Genomic DNA, 21203 nt, shown 5'->3' with positions numbered 1-21203 from the left:
ATTTGGGTACAAGCTGGTACAAATAGGGATACAGATTTCACTCCCACATTGCTTTTTTCTTCTATTTGGCCCCTGCTCTTACCCTGTCTTCTAGGTTAGTCCTTTGATGTCGCGATGTTACATAGCTACGATCTTTGGTCACTGCGTAGACGTCCATCTACCGCCCTAAAAGCCCTAGCACACCGTCACCTTTTCTATATGCTGCAGCTACCACCGCTGCAAATGTAGGTCGCATCGTTCCGCGCATGTGCCCGTCAAAGTCTCCCTTACTCCTATTTTGTCCCGTTCTGCCGTATAATTGCACTTAAAAAGTGTGGCGCGAATTCTGAACCTCTGATGCTTAACGACCTATCCGTTTCCCCGAAATTCGCTTTGTGAGCGTTCTCGCTTTGCATCGAAAACTACCGTGCTTCTTATATATTTTGTGTTTCTCTTAGGTTTATCATTTCTATACTATGCAAATGTTTATGTTGTAAAATTCGAATCAGCGTACGACGAACATACGCTATGTATCAAGTGAATGCTGCTATTGCTAATTATGTTGTTACTGAAGCCGGTGCTTTTGTGACGAGCAGAATTATCTGGTTTATATGGTTCACTCTGTAGCGACCTTGTTTGTTTCAAGCTTAGGCAAGGTAAGGTCGTATTTGTCTGTAAAGCTAGACGACCTAGCGAAGATCGAGTAATGTAACCGGCTAATTTTCAAGTAAAACTGTTCTACTTTACCAATTCACCACTTACTTTTAAATTTTCTAGATTTATTCAAGCTAAAATGTCTTCTATGAATTAATGAAGGTTTTATAGATTGTGGAATTGTAACTTTTGAGTCATTGCGGACATTCCCTATTACTATTATAGACTACTTTGTGCATCTTCATCATCATAACCGATTATGAGTTTAAGGCTCAGTGAATGCATCTGTCCCGCAGCGAAACTCGGACCAACAGCTTCCGGCCTACTTGGCAGCAATAGCCATTCATGACGAACTAGATAAAGAAATTATGATTCATTTTTTTAACCCATCTTTATGTGGCTTTCGACTACATATATGTATATATATATATATATATATATATATATAGATGGTTTGTTGCTCTGCAAGATCGTGCACATAATCACTTAGTCTTCAAGGAGTCCTTCTGTCGCAGAGGATGACTCTATTCTGTGACGATATTCCTCTAATCCTACAGTGAGTCTAATTATATCATCCACAAGGCTTTGTGGCCGACCTCAGAATACATATCAGCCAATAGAATAAACAATTTGTTTTTTTTCTTAGGAATTAAACGTCGATATTTACAAGAATAACAATAACAGCAACAACAACTAAACGTGTATATACTGAACGAAGGAATATAGTGACCTACTAGAATAGAATACTGATTTTTCGTATCATTAACAAATACTTAGGCCGAATCGTGCTAGTGGCGCCACAGAAATGTTATTTACTGTTTTTGATATTCTACGTTCGGTACCCGAGCTGTGAGGTGTTAATTCAGACGGCTAGCAGTCAACACGAAACGAAGTGTTCGTATGCCCGAATGCGGACTAGGGCGTACCTATGGGTTGAGCATACACACATTACCTGATGCGTTATCATGGGTACTTATGGAAGTACCTGTGATCTTGCTTGTAGTGGCCACGAGATAGGACAGTGGTAAAATGGTTCGCTTAAGCATGAACGAACCGAATTTTCTGTAGATACGTCGTTGGCATTATAATGTGTCCTGATTTAGCATCAAGGGCTACTTATAGAATAGTCAGAAATGCCGTTTAAGTCGTTATCGGTATATTACGGACGACATTATACACATAAATCACAAAGTAAAAACAAATCGATATATTGTAAGCAACAAGCATTTATATATATATATATATATATATATATGTTTACATCTGAGGTATGATCCATCCCTAAAAGTACTATCTACATTGTATGTATAGATCTGGACGATTTTCACAGATTATGGACATCAAATAAATCTGTTTTTTTTTTTAAGCCCGCTCGTTAAAAGCCGCCAAATTGTGATACGTTGCCAGTCTTAAGAAACTGCTATAGCTCCCATCAGTGAGACCCAATCCGAATCGAAAATTATCAGCAGCCGACCTGTCGCTTGGCAGAAGCCGTTAGCTTTTCCACTGCGATCGAACTACAAAGTGTACATTTTGGTACGCGATCGTTTTACCGTTCATGAAATCAATATCAGTGATGCAGTGAAACAGTCGTTATTAATACACTTATTTCTACAATTAAGCAGATTAGGTTAATCTGTGCTGATACCCCCTTTTGCCAGCTTAGCCGCTAATATAACCTATCCTCTGAAACAACCAAGTGAATCGCTGGAATGGGTGTGCGTGAAGCACAAATCGCTGTGCTTTTTCTCTGCCCAGCGCTGACTGAAAAATAACACCGCTACCCCAAACCGGTTTCTTTAAGATAGGTAAATTTCCTAAATTTTTACGTACTGACTTATTTTTTTCAACTTTTTACGATGGTTATTAGACCCGGAAGTATTATTATTATTCTTGATCTAGTACCCACAAATAAAAAAAAACAGTGCGTTTAGTTTCGACTGCCACTCATCTCGGCGTAATTTCCGGATTGACTCATATAAGTACTTACCCCAAGCTACTCCTGTAGCTCAAGTACCATAAACTGGCTTCAATAGCGTAGGTGTGATTGTAGCTAACATAAATTGGCGTATTTTCTTGGAGTCAGCAGCGGAAATGGGGGATGAAAAAACTCGTTAAACTTCTGCAAATTTTCGATCGTCTCCGACACGCTAGAACGATGTTCACCCACGTTAATATTAACCCTTCACATTAATCAGGTTACTGCCCTATGCAATTGCCTATCTTCCGCAGGCGCTCTCTAAGCAGGCCTTTTTAAAGAATCGACGCCTTCAATAGCCCGCTTAATAAGAGATTTTTTGGCTCTTTTACCAACATGCAAATGAACGGATGCGTATGCGCAATAGATTTGCCCATCTAATAACCAATGATTGAGTCGCGACTGACAACACTTCCCAACAGCTTCAAATTGCAATACATTATTCCCAATAGGCTCTCTGATGCTGGTAACCAAATCCTCATGTGTCTAAGTGACATGAACTTTGTGCCCGAAGAGATAGTCAAGAAACCTGACAAACATAAGTAAGTTAAACTTTCCTTTTGTCAACTTGCCTTCAATCATAATAAATGAAAGTTACACTAAACATCCTTCGTGAGATGGAGCAAGTTACGAAAAAGTGCTGAAAACTATTATTCCATTGCTTAAAGGTTTATATTTGCTTGCATTGTCATAGAAGATATTACCGTAAATTACATATCTGCCTACCTGTGCTTATCTGAAGGTAAATCAACCTGCATTCGCCACTGCAAGTCGACGACGAGTGGGCGAGAGCTGAAATTAATCGTAAAGGATTTTACAGCGTTTATTTTTGCTATACATTTGATAGAGTGGATTTCGACCTATTGATCTCTAGAACGTCTGCTCTCGATACGGTACCGAAACTATAAACTGATGTTGTGACAAGCTCATGGACTTAAGGGCAAAGTTGAGCACTTCCTCCCAGCCTCAGCAATGATTCCAGCCGGAAGCCCGCAAGTTCTGGATAAAACCCTTTGCTATACAACATGGGTTGTCAAAATCTTAAGTGTCTGTTCGAAGAAGTCAAATGTGTCGTATGCGCCAAAAGTTTGAAAATCTATACCGATATAAACGAAGCAAGAAATATACTTTTGGTCAAGAAGGCCACTGGCTTGATTGCATAGCGGACGAAAAACAGCGGAATTATAATATATGTACTAGTACGCTATTACTAAAACTAGTTCATACAGCTCAGTGTATCCTTTAGACGATTATTTAATGTCGTGTATATTGAAATATATATAAAATTAGGTGCCTCTTCTGAGAGAGTAGTATTGCTGAATATACAAAAGGCAACTTCAAGACTGTACACGTTATACTACGAACTCTTAACTTTTCCCATTGGCGCAAATTGTAAATTTTCATCTTACAAAACCCGAAGTTATACTTAAACCTCTATAATGCGCTCATTGTTCGTAAATGTCTATATTGGTCACAAGTGTTGCTCCGATCTCGCCGCAAGTATCTAAATATCTTACGTATACGAACACTTTTTGGTTTTAAAACAGGAAAGGCTGGTTTATTTCTTGTTTGAAGAGCCCGTTTCTTGACTGTCATAATATATGAAGTTAGCTACCAAGTTGAATTTCCTTTCATTATCACTTCTTGGGTAATGACTTGAAAGATGCGTGTACTCTGTGTACTAAGGTGACAGGCGCGTACTAATTGCTCTGCTGCCACTGGTGCTTATTATTCAAAGAAGAGAGCACGAGCCATTTGGTCACAGGGTTCAGGATCGTTCCCTAAAACGACTACCATAGATAGTCACTAGCTATTTGATTGAACTGGTAAGTTGCAGGCCCCACAGATGCGGTTCCCTCGCAAATTATTTTTATATAAAAATTTTAAAATATTTTCTTATCAAAAAATATTTTACGAAATGGTGCATCCATTAGTACTTCAGATGAAACTACTAGATTAATCCATACAGAACCCGTATGCAATTATCTATATAGATATATACATGGTGGTTATAATAACGTCCAACCAATTGTGTCAGAAGCGGTAATTTCTAATAAGTTAGTCTAGCGAGCTAGCTCTAGATGTAGAGCCACCCTACAATAGCGTTATACATCCTGCTTCACCATTCGGGCTTCAACTGTCTTCTCCACGATATGAGCAGTGGTCGCATACAAGGTCCGGTGCTAAGATCATTTTTTAGACATTTCTTTTCGTCTGATCTAAAGAAAATGGTTCATTGTTTAATCCGTATACAAATATTCTGCTTAGAATGATCAGTACTATTATAAAGAAATGGAGCAGAAAAAAATGAATATTGTCAGCGATCGCTCAAAGGGGCGCCTCATACAGAGCTACAATTTTTAGAATTGTATGAACCTGACTCTTGAAAGATTCCCCTGTAATACTGGGTTGGAATCTCGACTTCATAGACATGACCCTCCTTTTGAACAAAGAACGCCTATCCGCAACCGACTTAGATTGAGTTCCAATTTTAGTCGCCGAAAATGAAGATGCTCCCTTGGTGTTGCCAAATAAAAGTATGCTATCCGATAATGTCGTACAGTTTATGTCGTTAAAAGAGGATTTTTATGCAGAAGACTAGCAGGAAATGCTTCAATATTCACTAATCGAAGCATATCCTACAGGTTGTTTGTTACAGCAAGCGACACCCACCAGGTACTCGTGAGCTTCTGCAATCTGCCGCTGTTGTGTCCAATGTGTGTTCATACGTGATTGACAAAGCATCGACGGCTTTTGGATTAAGTTGGTTGAAGCCATGTTTCCTCTGTCGGCTGGTGGACTGTATATAAGTGACCCTGTAGCCACTGCTTACGTTTGTAACGAAAACATCGCTTTCCCTTAGATACAATTGAACTCCATGGAACATCTTTGCCTCTCCACTGGAGGAGCCTCGGGGGAGCAGAAGACTGTTAACCCCAACCATGTTAGTTCGTCATCCCGTTCGCGACCCGCCTGCTGAACTAAGCTGTCTGTATATCTACTATATATATATATATATATATATGTATATATATATATATGTATATATATATATATACATATATATTAGTATATACCTAAAAAGCTCTTCAGTTGGTGACTTCCTCATCGAAAAGTCTCTTTATCCCATCGCACCAATGTCTGTACAACTCTTATTAATGCGATAGTGAACGGCAGTAGGAGATATCACCGTCAGCTGCAATTTACGGATTCTGTAATAGCAGCAGATTTCTCTTACACAAAAAGCTTGTAAATCATTTTTTTTCTTTGTGATTACTTTTCTTTTTATCAGAAGATGCTCCACAAGGAGGATTTTAAAAGATGAGATTTGAGACCTTCGTATTTGCAGCTTCTTCAGATTGTTGGTTATTAAAATAACAGATTGTAGAAGTCATTACTTCTCAAGCTATGCTAAATGTAAACATGACAAGATTATCTACATCCTCCAAAATGGGGCTAGCTTGACGACGAGGGTAATACACAAAACGGAGACCGGGGGTTACTTTCGGGTAGATGGAGTTTTCATAAATCTTTTTCAACTATATCTCTTCCTATATTGACGGGCCTGGGTTAGAACTTATCACTACTGAAAGATAATGACTAAAAAATACGAAATCGGCTTTACTTTCGTGTGACGAAGTTACTGCGTGATTTGTCTTTACGTGACCGTGCATTTTTTAGCCTGTGACTACCTAAACGCAGATGAATTGCTTGTCTATTGGCGTAGACTCATAACTAGCAATATCGTAAGAATGCACATGGCTGGTATCAATAGTCTCCCATACGCTTGGCTGATGTTCCAAACGTTTTGACTGATGCAAGCCCGTTAATAGGTACCCTAAGTGGATGGTCATCCGCTTGCGATCTTTCCAATTAATTTTTTTTACTGTAATCTATTTACAAGCTCTCTCGACAAGCCTCCGAAAAGAGAGCTAGTTTACCATAGTTCGAGAATCGGAAGACTGATTGGGGTTTGATTACAGAAGTTGAACGAAAATTTCCCCATTTACACTGACAGCGACTCTGGATACCTAATTCCGTCTTGGCCTGCACTAATTAACGAAAAAGGTGTACTAGATACTACCGGAAAGCTTCCTATACCTGGTTATAACGACTGTTTATTCATCAAACTAGAATGCCTTAGATGCCGCACACAACTTACTCTGAACTGTTTAATAGACACGAGGCGTGTTTTTCATTCAGAAGCGCAGCTTCTTATAAAGAAGTAGATGACAGCTGAAGAAATACTCTTGAATAGGCGTTCACACATATGATCATTAAAATGATTGCTTGAAAATTTTAACATCTTTAAAACTGATGTAACTTCATGTTGACCAAATGTTTTTTATTTAATAAATATCTAATATTTCATCAGCATAAATGATATCTGTTTTTGTTTGTTCGTCTGCTGAAGGCTAAAGATGCTATATTGTTAGAAGCGTTAAGCAGTCCTACTTTTCTTTCCATGTTTACTTCAGATGGCCTAACTGCGCCGAATTAAAATACTAAAAAAGTGGTACTCTCTCTATCTCTCTCACTCAAAATACGACAATTTCAATACTTCTTAAAGCAGAACAATACTGGTGATAATAAAAGGTGTAATAAAGATAACAAATAAAAATCGATGGAAAGTTCTGGTTAAAAACGACCGATTCAAGCTCTGTTCGTTATATTCCAGCTGCTCTTTAAAGCTTTTATCCGAGTTAATTTTACGTTTTATAAAATTTTTATTTAATATATTAAAAGTACTCGTTTTTATTAAAAAAAAAAATATATATTTTTTAACATGTTTTAATTCGATTTTTAATATTGGTATGATCTCTTTCATTGTATGAAATATCGAGATTGTTACATTTTGTGATGGGCTACAACCACTTCAAAGCTTAGATTCTATAAAAAATTTTGACCAATTTAATCAAAAACACAAAAAAATGACTTTCCAAAGATATCCAACAAACAAACAAACAAAAAATTACAAAACGAACGAAATATAATATTTTTTTTTTTTTCTGGGTGGAATATGACATTCAGTAATACAGTTTGTAATGTGATTATTAAAATTTCTATACTGCCATAGAGGCCATTCGTCTTCCACACGCACGCCCGACGATGGCTGCTACCATGTGTAATACTGGGTGATGTGACGCTATTAAATAGTACGCCTACTTCTTCTTTGTTTCCTTAGCGCGCCCATGCTAGATTAGTCAGCTCAGTTCACCAATAAAATGATAGAAGATCTGCCATGTTTTTGAAGCTACGCCAATTGTTCTCTATCTTTTAGTTTATCGTATGCCCTGCATTGCTTTTTGGCTGGCTAGTAATCCAGATGCTGCGGAAAATCTCCTGGTTGTTCGAAGGCGATAACACCGCCGTGGATATGCCACTGGGCGCAGCCCAAACTCGTACGGGCGATAGTTCCCCTTTAGATGAGCTTGCTTGTTCCCTTTTCTGTGGCGCTCTCTCTCGCTGCAAACGGCCTGCCATTCCCGTGTCTGGAGGTGGATGGAAGATAAGCACACTGCTAACTCACTGGTGACTGGCCACTGCTGCAGCCACCATTCGTGTTTTAGTCCATTTCGCTGCTACAGCGACCTCTCCCCGGGCATGCTGATCAACCAAATAGACGCACACGCACGTCGTTGCTACTGCTGCTGCTGCTCTCAGTAACACCTCCCTCCTTCTACTGGTCGTAGTCTTCTGGACTTCAGTTCTCGACCAGCGAAACCCGCCATTCTCTCTGGAAATATCACGTCCATGGTCATCGCTTGGCTACTCACGATAGAACGAGCCACCCATAGACCCCGTACAGGAAGATCCAGCGATGCGGAAAATCCCTCAACTCGTCAACTCCTTTAGTCAGCAAGCCATTTTACCCACTGATGGCAACCGGTCCTCATCCCAAAGGCGCCCGCTATTCCTTAGCTTGGGCGTAGGTAGATTCAGGCGCTGGACTAGCTGAATTGCCCGCAACTAGGTGGACAGCACGGGCTTCAGCGTACACACAAATTGGGTACGAAAACACCCAAATACACGAGAGAAAGATAAAGAAAGATGTGCCCAATAGGTCGTAGCCTACGCTAAGAGTGCCTATGCGGTGAAAACGCCTTCGACGGAAAATCGATAAGGTCGCTTGGAAAAACCGAATGCAAAAAAAGTGACGACGTCACCTGGGGATTTCAAAGCGAGCGAATAATACGTGCCCTGGCAATTACTGTATATTTCAATCGACAGAGTACCAGAGTTAGATATATTTTTCTGTTGCCTGCACTAAAACATAATCAAGCCTTCTTTCTATTGTGGCTATATATATTACACGACCTCATAAAGATGTCAACGAGCTATTTAAACGTGCAAGCTCCGCAATATCTATCCTAGTCACAGACACGGACTGAAACAGGTCGACTTAAATGCTTGTCCTAGACCGTGTCTAGGGTAACAATAAAAGGTTTAGTTAGTGATCTTATAAGCCTAGTCCAGAAGCTCTGAAGGTGGCGTTATATTGAGCAAGACGAAAGGAATCAACCGTCACATTGTGCAATCTATGGCTGCTAAAGTCTTCGGGTACTTGCAAAACTCGTGTTCTTAGATAAATGACTTAACTTATCGATAACTTCTATTTTAGTATATTATGTCTACAGTTTATCAGGTCGCAACGTACTTGTTGCAATGTGAACAATATAGTGTAGCGTTTGGGAATATAAAAGCGGTTCTGAATGAAACGGCATGACAAAAATTAAATGCCGCAGTTAATATCTCTATCGAAACATGGACCCAGTCATGTTTTTATCGCTTAGCGAGGACGGAAAGGGTTACTCTTCGGTATTACGACAAGTAACCTCAACACGCTCAATGAATTTTCTCTATGCGGCACAATTCATATAAAACTAGGCCAATCATTTTTGACTACCCCTTATATCCAAAGAAGCTGACGCAAAACATTTGTAGAGGTCGCTGAAAGGACAATTGAGAAGCAGGACGAACTCTTTTACGGCAGTTTCATTGCTTGCTTCACATCGTGCTGGCAATCGTGCTCGAGGGCTTACAACGGTTCATAGACGATGACACTTTATCAGGAATGAGGTATCTATTTGGCTCGAAGCATTTTGCTAGCCTTCCGTTCACCACTTAAGGATTAGAAGTTTGTTACGTGGTTTAAACATAAACCTGATTAATAAAAAAAAAAAAATAAACTTGAACTCTCTCTTGATTAAGTAAACATCTTTCAAACTTTTCCATTTGGATTTAGCAATGTTTATACAGTAGGGGCAGTAAAAACACTATCATCTCACTATTAACATCGCAAATAGTTCCTATCATTAATTAAACTTGAAGAACTTAAATATCTTAAGTTTTGTTCCTATCTGTAATGTGCAATGTTTTTTTGGCGACATATAGCGATAGGTACAGTCGCAGAGAGCTGTGACAACTGAAACTAAAACATCAAATGTTGTCTATAGTACACAATAAATATATAGCAAATCTATAGTCATGTCTGCATACGTTGAGTTTAAGCCTAATTATGTTTATATAGTAAAGTAACAAAAAAAGTAGCTATGAATTTTTCACCGTGTATGTACGAAACCGCCTTTCTAGTGATGCGTGATCTCTTATTGAAGAGAACTGATCGTTAATTTTGAATAGCTTCTCTTTAAAAGATGTCAAGGCTGCATTAGTGCACGCCTTCAAGGCCGGCCCGTACTACGACTAAAAATAAGTATACTATACTCCCTTCAGGTAACGCGCGTCCATTGTCGAGGACTAATGATATACGATGCATAGTCTGATGTGGGCTTTTATACAGAATAAATAACGTACGATCTCTACACCTACCGTCTGCTTCTACACGTACACAACAACCCCTTAGCAGAATCTCCACCTCTGCCTGCGATTCAAACGTTCACCCTTTTCGCTACGCTAAATTTGAATTGCTGTGGTTGTCGAAGTCGTTTTTTCAGGCTACGAATTCTAGTGATTGTCATACAGGAGTTGTCCTTCAATTTTGGTAAACCGGTGAATCAGGCCTTGCTCTAGATAACGATTAGTAAGGATTGGAAATTAAGCGAGCCAATGGTCCATAAACAAAGGACTATCCAGGTCTTCTTTCGAAAAGAACGGGTTACGCCAAAGGATTTAAACTGTCATTATGTCTCCACGTAGCGTTTGCTTGGCGACGTCCAATTTCAAACTGAATAACGTTCATCATCTAGTTAAGAGCTTCTATGTTTTAAGCTTTACGTCCGCTATCGCCATTGGACAGTTCATCGGATGGCTGGCTCCCAGCATGAAACAAAGTTTGTGTGTCTTTGTCAGGGCTCGAATCTAGACCAATGACGAACGTGCTGGCAAGCACATACGCTACTCACTAGGCTATCACGAGAAGTGGAACGCCTACACTGATTCGAAATGTCGAATTCGAAATGGAAAAAAGAACCCAATTAGCGTTCAGAGGCTATAAGCTTCCTGGATAGGTCAATAGGTGAAAAGGGCCAGAACACATTACGGTACGAGCAGAGCACTAAGATGAAAAGCACTTAGGATAGAAGCTAATCTAATATCGCGCTCCCAATCCTTACATCTCTGAGGAAGCGATCTTGACACGCCCGTGTCAGTATAGAGAAGGCGCCTACTCGTGGCTCGAAACCGACTCCACATCCGAGCTAAAAGACTAAGAGGCCTGATACGCTTGGCATTATTTGGTGTCCTAAGGCAAATTACTAACTAAGGCACAGAAGGCTCTGACCTGACACACGGAAGCGTGCGAATACCCATGTGAAATTCGGGTTTCCATTTATTGCTACCTCAACCGTATGTAGTATGTATACAGCTGTTCAGCTAGGAATATTTTTGCTATGTGATTTCAATCAAAGCTAAACTTAGAAAGGTTTCGAGGCGATTTCGTCACTTCGGGCGCCTCGGAAGCGTCGAGCGGGGCGCAGCACTGTGAATCCTTCGATGAAGTTTGGTTATTCTCGGAGCGCTATTTTCGGAGTAGGTGATCGTCAATCCGACCGGATTTGACCGATATATATATAGTGGGAGAAATCTAAGGTGCCCATATACACACTATTATTCGCTACTATCTATAGCTTCCTCAGGCCGCTTGTCCAAAGGGCCAGTCTAACTCAACTACACAATATAATGTTTCGGGACAATATATACTCACATACACGGCTAGTAAGAGTAGTAATGTTGAAATAGTGTTAGTTCGTTCAGCCGAACCGGTACGTTCATTAATTTTATAGGTGGCCTTTTTAGCGAAAAAATCGTTCATAGCGGTGTTATTTCGTTGCAGACTGCGTACGAATATGTAATGATCACGACCTCTCAAATCAGGATAATCCTAAATACTACAAACCCCAGAAAGTAAGTTCGATCGAATACCTGCAAATAAGAAAGGTGCTAACAACTTCGAACGATTCTGTCGATATGGTATATGCGGCTGCCGGAAGTAAGTATCTTCATTCAAGTCGATGTTTCAGCTTCGAGTGTTGGATAGGGCCGACGCAACAGCTTTATCTATGGAGGCAAAGCTTCGATTTTTTTCTTGCAGGATTATCTGGTTGCCTCAACACCTGACTTCGATCTTTTTACAAATATTTGACATGTTCAAAAAACCCGTTTGCTGATCAATCAACATGGAAACATTCTCTCAATTCTATGGGGTTTAAATAAATATGCTTCTGAAATAAATACAACGAAGTTACAGCCAAAGCACCGAAAGTTCTAATACAAGCAGCGTCTGCGAGTGCTCTTAACTGGATCATAGGGTAGGGTTCATACTATGCGTGCATTACATACACGTGCGCGCACTATAAAAACGATTGCAAACGACGACAAATCTAACAGATGTTTCCATTGTCATAGCAAATCTGTTGATTGATATCATAATGGATCGATGTTGCTGCATAGGATCGTTTTCCAAAAGTCATCCACCTTTTGGCCAAGTAGCTTAATTGTCTAACGAGATACTTTGTTCTTTCACCATTTTGCTGGTTTCACGCGCCAGCAAACCAGAATGGATAAATGGATTTGTACAAATCCATATACGTAATATCGAAGTAGCTGCTACGTCTGCTGTGGTGCGATGGACGAGCTCAGGCTCGCGAAATGAGACACATCGTTTAATCCGTTTAAGATCGTTCAATGGATGACGACGGTTGTGTGTGGCGACCCTGGCGCCCTGCGGTATGTGCAGGATTAGCCAAGAGCAAATACGCCCACCCGTCCTGGGCGCCCTCGCCACAGCACGGATTTTCCAGTTGGACGCGTCCGTTTAAGAGCGAATACAGGAACGAACGTAGAATAAGAAACGCTACATATACAGGCTGGCCCCTTTCTTAATAACTGAAGAGTGTACCAACGAATGCTGGTCCTATAGGGGCCGCGGCTGTTGGGCCAGTCTAGGAGAGCACGGAGGGCGAAATGATCGAACACTCCTCAGATTTCTGTCAATTTCATTAGCTTCAACACAGACGGTTATGACTAGTGCGATGCATGATCGAGAAAAAAAACAACAAAGGAATAGACTAGACAATATATCAACCGACAGAGTAACTCGCAGGAAGCATAAGGTGTCCTGATCATTTTAGCAGGATGGCAGTAATTTTAGCACTTCGACTGGAACCATGAATGGAAAGACTTTATTTGTCCCTCTCAAGTGAACGAGTGCTAGCTAGTTTCGTGACTTCCCGTTACGTTCATCAAATCGCTTAAGGACCGTCATTCCATGAAAGTAATATGAATAAGCTCAAGATAGGTAAATTAGGCTCATATATACATAGGTAGAAAAACTGAAGTAAGTCGATAATGATAGTAAACAGATAATTTTCTCTCTATAAATGTATCCTTTTTGCTGCTGGGTAGAGCAAATAATTCTGTAGTAATTTTCCGTTGAACGGTTAAACTATTTTTTCTACGTAATGTCAAGTAAGGCAACTACGAAGTTGTTATGGTAGCCTAAATTACCGTGAAGAGGCCAGGCAAATAAATGGTGATAAAATGTAAGAGTTTTCTACTGTTACTATCGAACCTGCTACGGTTTCGGAGGCTTTTTTTGCTTGTAAGAACCTAAGGGCGATACTGGCCAGACTAATGTAAAATCGAGCCGCGATCATGGCACAAACGATACAAATCTAATGCAAGTAACATAATAAAGGCGAGTAAAAAATAAAATCTTACAAGGATAGCACAATCCAATACCAAAATTTTGCATTGATTTAATAAATGCCCCATGCGTAGGAATGTGCTATAGTGTTGGATAAATTAAAAATATATCGGAGACACAAATCAACATATTACTTTCTCCATTAAGGAGAACGTTCCCTAGCCAGGCCTACCTATTTAAAACGAGCGGATGAAAAAAATCTTTATAAAACATATGGTAAGTAGTAACACAGACATACCCAAAATTGGATAGATGAGGATTCAAAAGAGAAAGACAATGCACGAGAAGGCACTGTATGTAACACGCTCAGGCACTCGTTGTGTTTTCATTATGCATTAGAATAACGAAAGCCGTCTAAAGCGTACGCAGACTCTTCACTAACCCAGTCAAAATAAGTTGTGCGGTGGTTTTGGGTAGGCAAGGTGTTTTTGTTAGACTTCAGTCAATCATTTGAATTTCTCTTTAGACATGATGCAATCTTTCACAAACAAACGGCAGTTCGAGAGAGAGGTGCGATATATTTGCCGAATATAAAATAATAGGCCTTGCCATAGGCGCCTAAAGCAGCTGGAACATTTACTTAACCTCATCAAAGGTTATCAGTGTTGCTAAGCCATCGGGGTGAATCAAATGGACTCGATGTCCGAAACAATTTTTTGTTCTTTCCTTCAATCTGCTCGATTGGAACACCTATCGTTTTTGACGTTGGGCTCTAACGAAGAATTGTCAACAACAATATCTACTGTGATCTTTAACTAGAAAGAAGCAGACGTAACTCGGAGAGAAAATGGCAACACAACTAACCAAGCCGTATCTATCGCAGTCCTGCGTCCTTGGGTTTTAATAAAGACGACCGTGCAGCGAAGGCAGCCGGAACATCTGCAGGTAAGCAGCTTGTAAGGGCGTTGATAGCGTGTTACTCTTTGGAAATCCGTAGAAGGGACGATTTCTGGGACAGATTTAGCTGTAAATGCCGTCTTGGCCAAAAGGTACCTGCCGTATCAAACTAACACATAAATAATAGTAATCGTAATACTAGCTTTTTCACTCGGTGGAGAGGAAGGTCTCACCAAGTCTTCGCAGCTGTTGACAAACAGCCCCAGCGTACCCTCTCAAAATTGCTTTCACTTTCTCATAACACTCATGAGTAAAACAAAATTTGTCATTTGTAAGCCAGACTAAACTAAATCCTCCCGTAAGAAGAACGACAAACTTGATGAAGATCGATCAGTAGCTTATTGATAGAGCATATTTATTTACAGCTATCTACTTCGTTCTATATTCTGATATTAGACGTAGACGTAAAATGTGCGGACCGCTAAACTGCTTTTGTTAGAGCAAGCCGCATGACTACATGTTAGTAGATGTTACATGTGGTATTGTTGTTGCCATTATTTGAAGACTGTGAGTCCTCCGAGAGACTGTGTACCTGGTGTTGCGGTACAAATTTCGAGCTAGAAACGTAGCACCATCTGCGTTGTACGCTAATGGAACGTTACCGTTCGGAAGAGCGTTTGTTCTTCGTAGGAACTGACTATCGGAATAGGGAATCGATTATGGTAACACTCCGCAGGTGTAGCACAGAATACGGACGACTCTTCTCGTCGGGCGAGGCAACAGCAAGGCAATTGAGCAAGAGATTCGAATAAAGTTGTTCATTCGCAATTGCCAGGGGGCCAGGAAGACGACGAATCGGGCGAACAAGTGGCAACCTCACCGCAACACAGAAGAGTGTGCATGCGGATCGAACGACCTCAACAATATGTCGTGCCCAACAACTCTGCCTGTCGGGGGCGGTGGCTCGGGGTAGCTTATGCGCCGTGAAAAAATTTAGCCTGTCGATGAGCAGCTTACGACACATTTTCAAGCAATAGTTGTGCAAACGAAAACAAGAGAATTCGATGCAGTAACTGTTGGATTTCAACGAGATGGGGCCAACTGCCTGGAACTATGCTTCCAGAACGGTTGATCTCTATGGGCGACGCTACCATCCTATGATCTGACTGGTCTTCTTGCCATGTGCGCCTATATGAAGGACATTGTGTAGCGAACATCGCTGAAAAGAGCCTACAGCCTGAAATACCGCAATCGTGAAATGATTGGTGAAACTCACATTGAACTATGCAAAACAGTGATCCAAAATTACGAAAAACTTATCGAGTTACGCAAGCACTTTCTAAAAAGTTATTCAGCCAACAACTTTTTGTGCGGTGAAAATTAACATAGGCTAGTTCCTTTGCGGTGCGAATTGGGCAAAAAGTGCTTAATTTTCACTCAATTTATAACAACAGAATATCGCTTTTGTTTCCTATTCCGGCATACAAGTAAAACACATTTTATATATACAATATTTTAACAATTTTGGATAATCCGCTTCTATGGTCAGCGGTTTGTATCGTCTTTATGGATGCTCAAATATAAGTGCTTTATTTGATAACACTTTGCTATAAAGAGTTGAAATCTTTTGATGTCCTTCAAAAAACAGGCCTTACTAAGGGCGTATTGCCCGTTGAGCCTATAGGAGCCATCTTCTATACATTGAGGAGACGGAGTATAATAACATATTGCTGGGAGCGCTAATTGATAGCTATTTAATGGCCCCTAGTACACTATTCGATGAAAACCCAAGTCATTTCGGAGTAAAGTACAAGGGAGCAATTGAGAATCAATAGTTGGTTGGAACTAGATCGGCGGAACTGGATCCGATCGTTGGGGTTAAACCTTTCACTCGGTTCACATTAAATAGGCTTTGCCCTAGCTGTACCTGGTTGTACATGAACTGTATGATGTAAACCCTACTAAAAAATAGCCGAAAACATCAATCCACGTACTAATTATGAGCAGGTCTGCGTGTAAAAAACGAACGATGGTCATTTTGTTGAATCGATACAAAGCTGCTCATTAAGCTGTTGTATAATATAATATTTTCTTAGTTCGAAGATCAGACATCGCCATCAGAGTTTGTCGAATGTGTGCTAGCTTTAGTTATAAAGTGGGTCGGGTTGTTGTACATATGTAAAAGGGAAGCGTTTCCAGAGCACATCTCAACTGGACTCACAGGAAACGAACAGACCGAAAGTGTTTGGCCTGCTGAGTTGTGTCGGGTTCAGCCGAAAACGCTCACAGCCATCTACCGCACTTAGTCGAGCAGTTAGCTACAGCTTTGGCATGCCGAAGCAATCGGCCTTCAACCTTACCAGACACCGTAACACAATCCGTGGCGAACACCAAAATACGAAGGCTGAAGAGGCGGTAAAGTTCAACCTTAAACCTTGCCTTCTTACGTAAGTTGGACATAGACGGGGTGAAAGTTTACCTGTTTCGACGGGGATCGCTTACATACGAGCAGCACAGTGCAGAAAAGTGTTTGACGGCGAATGGCGTTGACCAAAGGAGGGCGGAACGAAGAGGGAGGAAAGGGGTTGCTGTCCAAATTGTCCGTTTGGAGACTTTGGAGGGAACGGACGAAAGCGTACTGCCCTGCCTGTCTTGGAAGGACGCGTGGGTAGCATGAGATTGGTCGGCACCCGCCGAGCTACGGTAAGGCGGTCGCTTTTTCAGCCATGTTCGTTCTTTCACTCCATCTGTTAGCAGCGAACGAGGGACAAAATGGAGTTGGGTTGTTAACAGCCTGACCTGCTTCGTTTGGTTTCGACCAAGCGGAGTGGAGGCGGCTCTCGTACGTAGAAGCGCCAAACGTTTCTGCCTGCAATGTCTATTTAGCAGTTGTTAACTTTCGAAAAGGGCGCGATGACTGTAAGCTACTCTGCAATTTCCTCTCGAGAGGAAAGGAAAATCTGATTGAATTTGGGAGGCAGCGTGTCGTATTCGGTCCCCTATACGGTCCAAACAGGCCAACAACGGCATCACTCGACGCCAGCCGCCCCAACCAGCGTTTTCGTCCTGTGCTTCGTCGTGTGCCTGAGCACTGAGCCTGATCGACTCAGTTGGAAGCACGGGGAACAGTGACTGAATGATCATAGTACACACGTCGTTCTAGTAGCAGAAACAGTAATGGTTGCAGCATCAGCAGCGATGGTAATATTGGTATCAGTAGCCTTTAAGTCACTGTTAGCGAAGTTAACACAACAGCATGTAGATAAGTGAAGACCTGCTTTTGACCGGATCAAAAGTTACGATCGTCGCTATTTGAAAAAATTTATTCTGAATTGAAGCTGAGCGTAATTTTGACACAGGAGGACGGTACCGGCGCTCACAAAAGGCATGCATTACGACGGTAGACGGCTATGGTGAAGTGAGGTATTGAAAGACCTGATTTTGACAGCTAAGGTATTGAGGGCAATTAACTACAGTATAACTACAGAACTAAATAATGCTATGTTCTAGATAAATGATATAGATGGTTCTTTGGCGTTTGTAAACTTCTCTGTAGATTATCGTGTTCAATTCTTTCTTATGAACTTCGAAAGCGAAAGTTTCGGATTCGATGGGAGCATGACTAGTATTTTAAAGCTGCCTACTACGGCTAAAGGCGTAGTGATTTCATATCGTAAATCTGAAAACTTCTGGAAACTCGGAAAAAGAAGAAATCCGATGCACAGGTCATTAGTACTATAAGTCTCAACATTCAGGTACAAATAGTCAGCTAAATTTAGGCGCTGTGATAAAAAAAGTTTCCCCACATAGAAAATGGAATCGTTTACATGCTTCTACTACTTAACTGTCACTAATCTTCCGATAAAAAAAAAACAATATGTGTATAGAACAACGTATTATAGCTGTGGTTCGAAGACGGCACAATGCCTTAAGACGATGATGTGTTTGTGTTCAGCGTTTAAGACATTGGGAAATAAGGCTGATTCAATGGCTATCGTCTATGGATTAGCCAAATATTGCATACCATACAGGTAACTATTTCACAATAGTTTTTGGGCCATCATAGGACAACCAAGTTGCCATGTAGTTTGCTGTCTTCAGCGATCCGTGCCATCGCAATAGGGAACAATGGTGACGTAGTCGGCCATCGTAGATCCTTGGCAAGATCAGACTGATCTTGCGAGAGCCCTTTTTGCTCGTGAGCCCCGCTGCTATTCCGATTTATCGAGACGGTGCAAGAAACGTCTATAGCTTTATAATAATTCACGGGTTTAACTCAATAACTCATCCAGCTCGGAGTATAAACATGGTCATGCAGCGACCATGGTTCTTTCATTAAGCTTTCAGAAAACCGTCAAGTATTCGTTACTTTAACGGGTTAATATTTTTGCTTCTTGTTGATAAAAATGCATGTGGATTTATAAGATCATGCTGGTTGACACCTCTGCCTATTACCATGTTAGAAAGCACAGAATTCCAAAAGTATCCTTATAGGACTTCCCTACTCGTTGAACTCGTAAGAAACCTCGTAATGAGTTTTTTCCGGGTTTTTTTTTTACATGTACCTCTTAATTTTCGTGTATGATCTTAAGATCCAAAACTGCTGGAGGATACATTCATCGAGATTCTAGCAAGTACAACAGTTTCCTCTATTGGATTACAGATTTTAGAGGAAAAGAAAACCCCTGCAGCATATCTGGGCAAGCCAAAAATATTCCACGCATCCTAGGCCGCCTCCTCGTGGCACGCGTTGAGGACTGAATGTTCTAAAAAAGAAAGAACAAGGACTTATTGAACTCATTCTTATCCTATATATATAGAAAGGCGTTACAATTGGTGTCACCCGCAGTAACTTATAGGTTGGTCGTCCCCATAAACACATGCACTATGACTCGTTTTTTTTTGTGTTTCCTTTGCGATAGATGGCGACATCAGACTATAATGGAAATGGGCGTCTCTGCGGACCATTGGGCACTGGGTGTACCGTGAGCGCTGATCGACTGCTTGGTGCCCTCAATTCAACTGTTGAATTTGCTGTCCTGAGTAAGATTTATGTATACGTGTAATATGGTCAGACCTTACTTACGAATATTTTTCGTTGCTTGGCGTCCAGAAGTTGTTTGGAATGAATCAATGTTGGCGATTCCCTTTGTACATCATATATGGTTACTAACAAATACACAGCTCCTAGTCAATTTTTCTGTAAATATAATGGGACAACAAACAAATTCTATTTTCAAACACAGTTGAAACATCAATCAGGACGAAATTACGAGTTATTATATTAGGTACAAATCTTTTATTACCATTATTAACATCATATTTCACTATGACTTTGGTCGTTCCCCTGTAACATCCGCCATCACTAGCGGAGTCGTTTCCAGTACATAGGTTCCCGGCATGTAAAATGTTCAGATTAACACACTAAACCTAGTTCCATTTTCCAGTACATACAACTTTGGGTGACGACGAAATTCAGTGGCTAATTTAATTTGTCCTCAGTGCAATGAGAGTGATGAAAATAGACGTTTTATTATATAACTATCAATTCAGCCATTTAGACATAGATTAAGCACTCCGACATTCGGATTTTCATTCTTAAAGCGTACGCCATTCCATGTTATGTAGAGAGATACAGAGAAGCTTGATCGACCGGCTGGCTCATTCACTTTTATATGGCTTTTTACTACTGCAATTGACTGCAGGCATCGGTTGGACACTACGCCACTTTGGTAACCTTAATCAGCTTTTCCTTCCCTGCTGTCGCCGGATCGACCGAGCAACGGGTGATGAAATTGCCGAAACCGTTGTCCGTTCCCTACTCAATCTACTACTTACCCCGTTCCCAGCATATACTGCACGGAGTGCTCACTCTATCTGCTCAACTGATGATGGACAAATGGCCGGCAAGGAAACTGCCTACCCAAAAGGCTGTACGCCAGCTAGACCTAGTTCGCTGTTTCTCCTCTCTTCTCGTTAGCCACTGAGGCTGCCTCTTTGACGGCCCCCGCTACAAGCGTCGCTATAACACAGCCACCACCATTAACGTCACTACCAGAATTACTACTGCGCGATTCTATCGAAAAGTCATTGCTGCCGTTGCCGCTGCTTCTACACGCTGTTCTTCCGTCTACTGAGAGTAACTGTATCAGTAATTTTACGAGCACCAGCAGCAACAATGCAAGTAGTAATGGCAGCAGTAGTTAGTAGGAGTTCATCAGAGCCGGGCGACTGACTACTTGGCGTGTCACTAGCTCCATCATCTATGGAAAAGGAAGCGGATGAGAGCAGGGCATAACGCCAATCATTTGATTGGATCGACGATATTGTTCGCGGGCAGCTTTCAAGTCGTAGCGACACGTACAACTGTGCCTAAACAGTTTGAATCAGCCAATGGCTTGATGACTATTACTGATGGTCGTTCGCTCAGTTTTTGCCCATACCACCAGAATATTCGGCCTGATCGCGTGACTCGGTTGCTTGTCATGCAAAGGCCATACATGGCTAGGGCCTGTTGTATGTGAGTGAGTGAGCTTGTTCGTGTATCCGGATGTTTCCGAACAAACACCTGTTTGTGGCCTTCGCTGCTTG

At 41.1% G+C, this 21203-nt stretch overlaps 1 protein-coding gene across 2 annotated transcripts in view; it reads right to left on the bottom strand.

Moving 5' to 3' along the window:
* The window catches only part of LOC147754747 (uncharacterized), a 94707-nt gene that overhangs the window by 7503 nt on the left and 66001 nt on the right, over positions 1-21203 (bottom strand). Inside the window, exons 1-2 of one of the 2 annotated variants that reach the window (XR_015316151.1) lie at positions 14014-14162; positions 3338-3403 (exon numbers count right to left, since the gene is read on the bottom strand). Coding sequence is in view for 1 of the 2 variants with exons in the window: in XM_086973691.1 (XP_086829817.1) it covers positions 3338-3403 (66 nt within the window). In the remaining variant the exon portion in view is untranslated. Of the gene's footprint in view, positions 1-3337; positions 3404-14013; positions 14163-21203 lie in introns of those variants that run through there. The other variant, XM_086973691.1, reaches the window with a different exon arrangement.

The sequence above is a fragment of the Varroa destructor genome, unplaced genomic scaffold, assembly GCF_002443255.2.
Source record: "Varroa destructor unplaced genomic scaffold, Vdes_3.0 BEIS01000006.1, whole genome shotgun sequence".
Lineage (NCBI taxonomy): Eukaryota > Metazoa > Arthropoda > Arachnida > Mesostigmata > Varroidae > Varroa > Varroa destructor.
The sequence above is the reverse complement of the archived record's forward strand: the minus strand, read 5'-3'. Positions and strand labels throughout refer to the sequence as shown.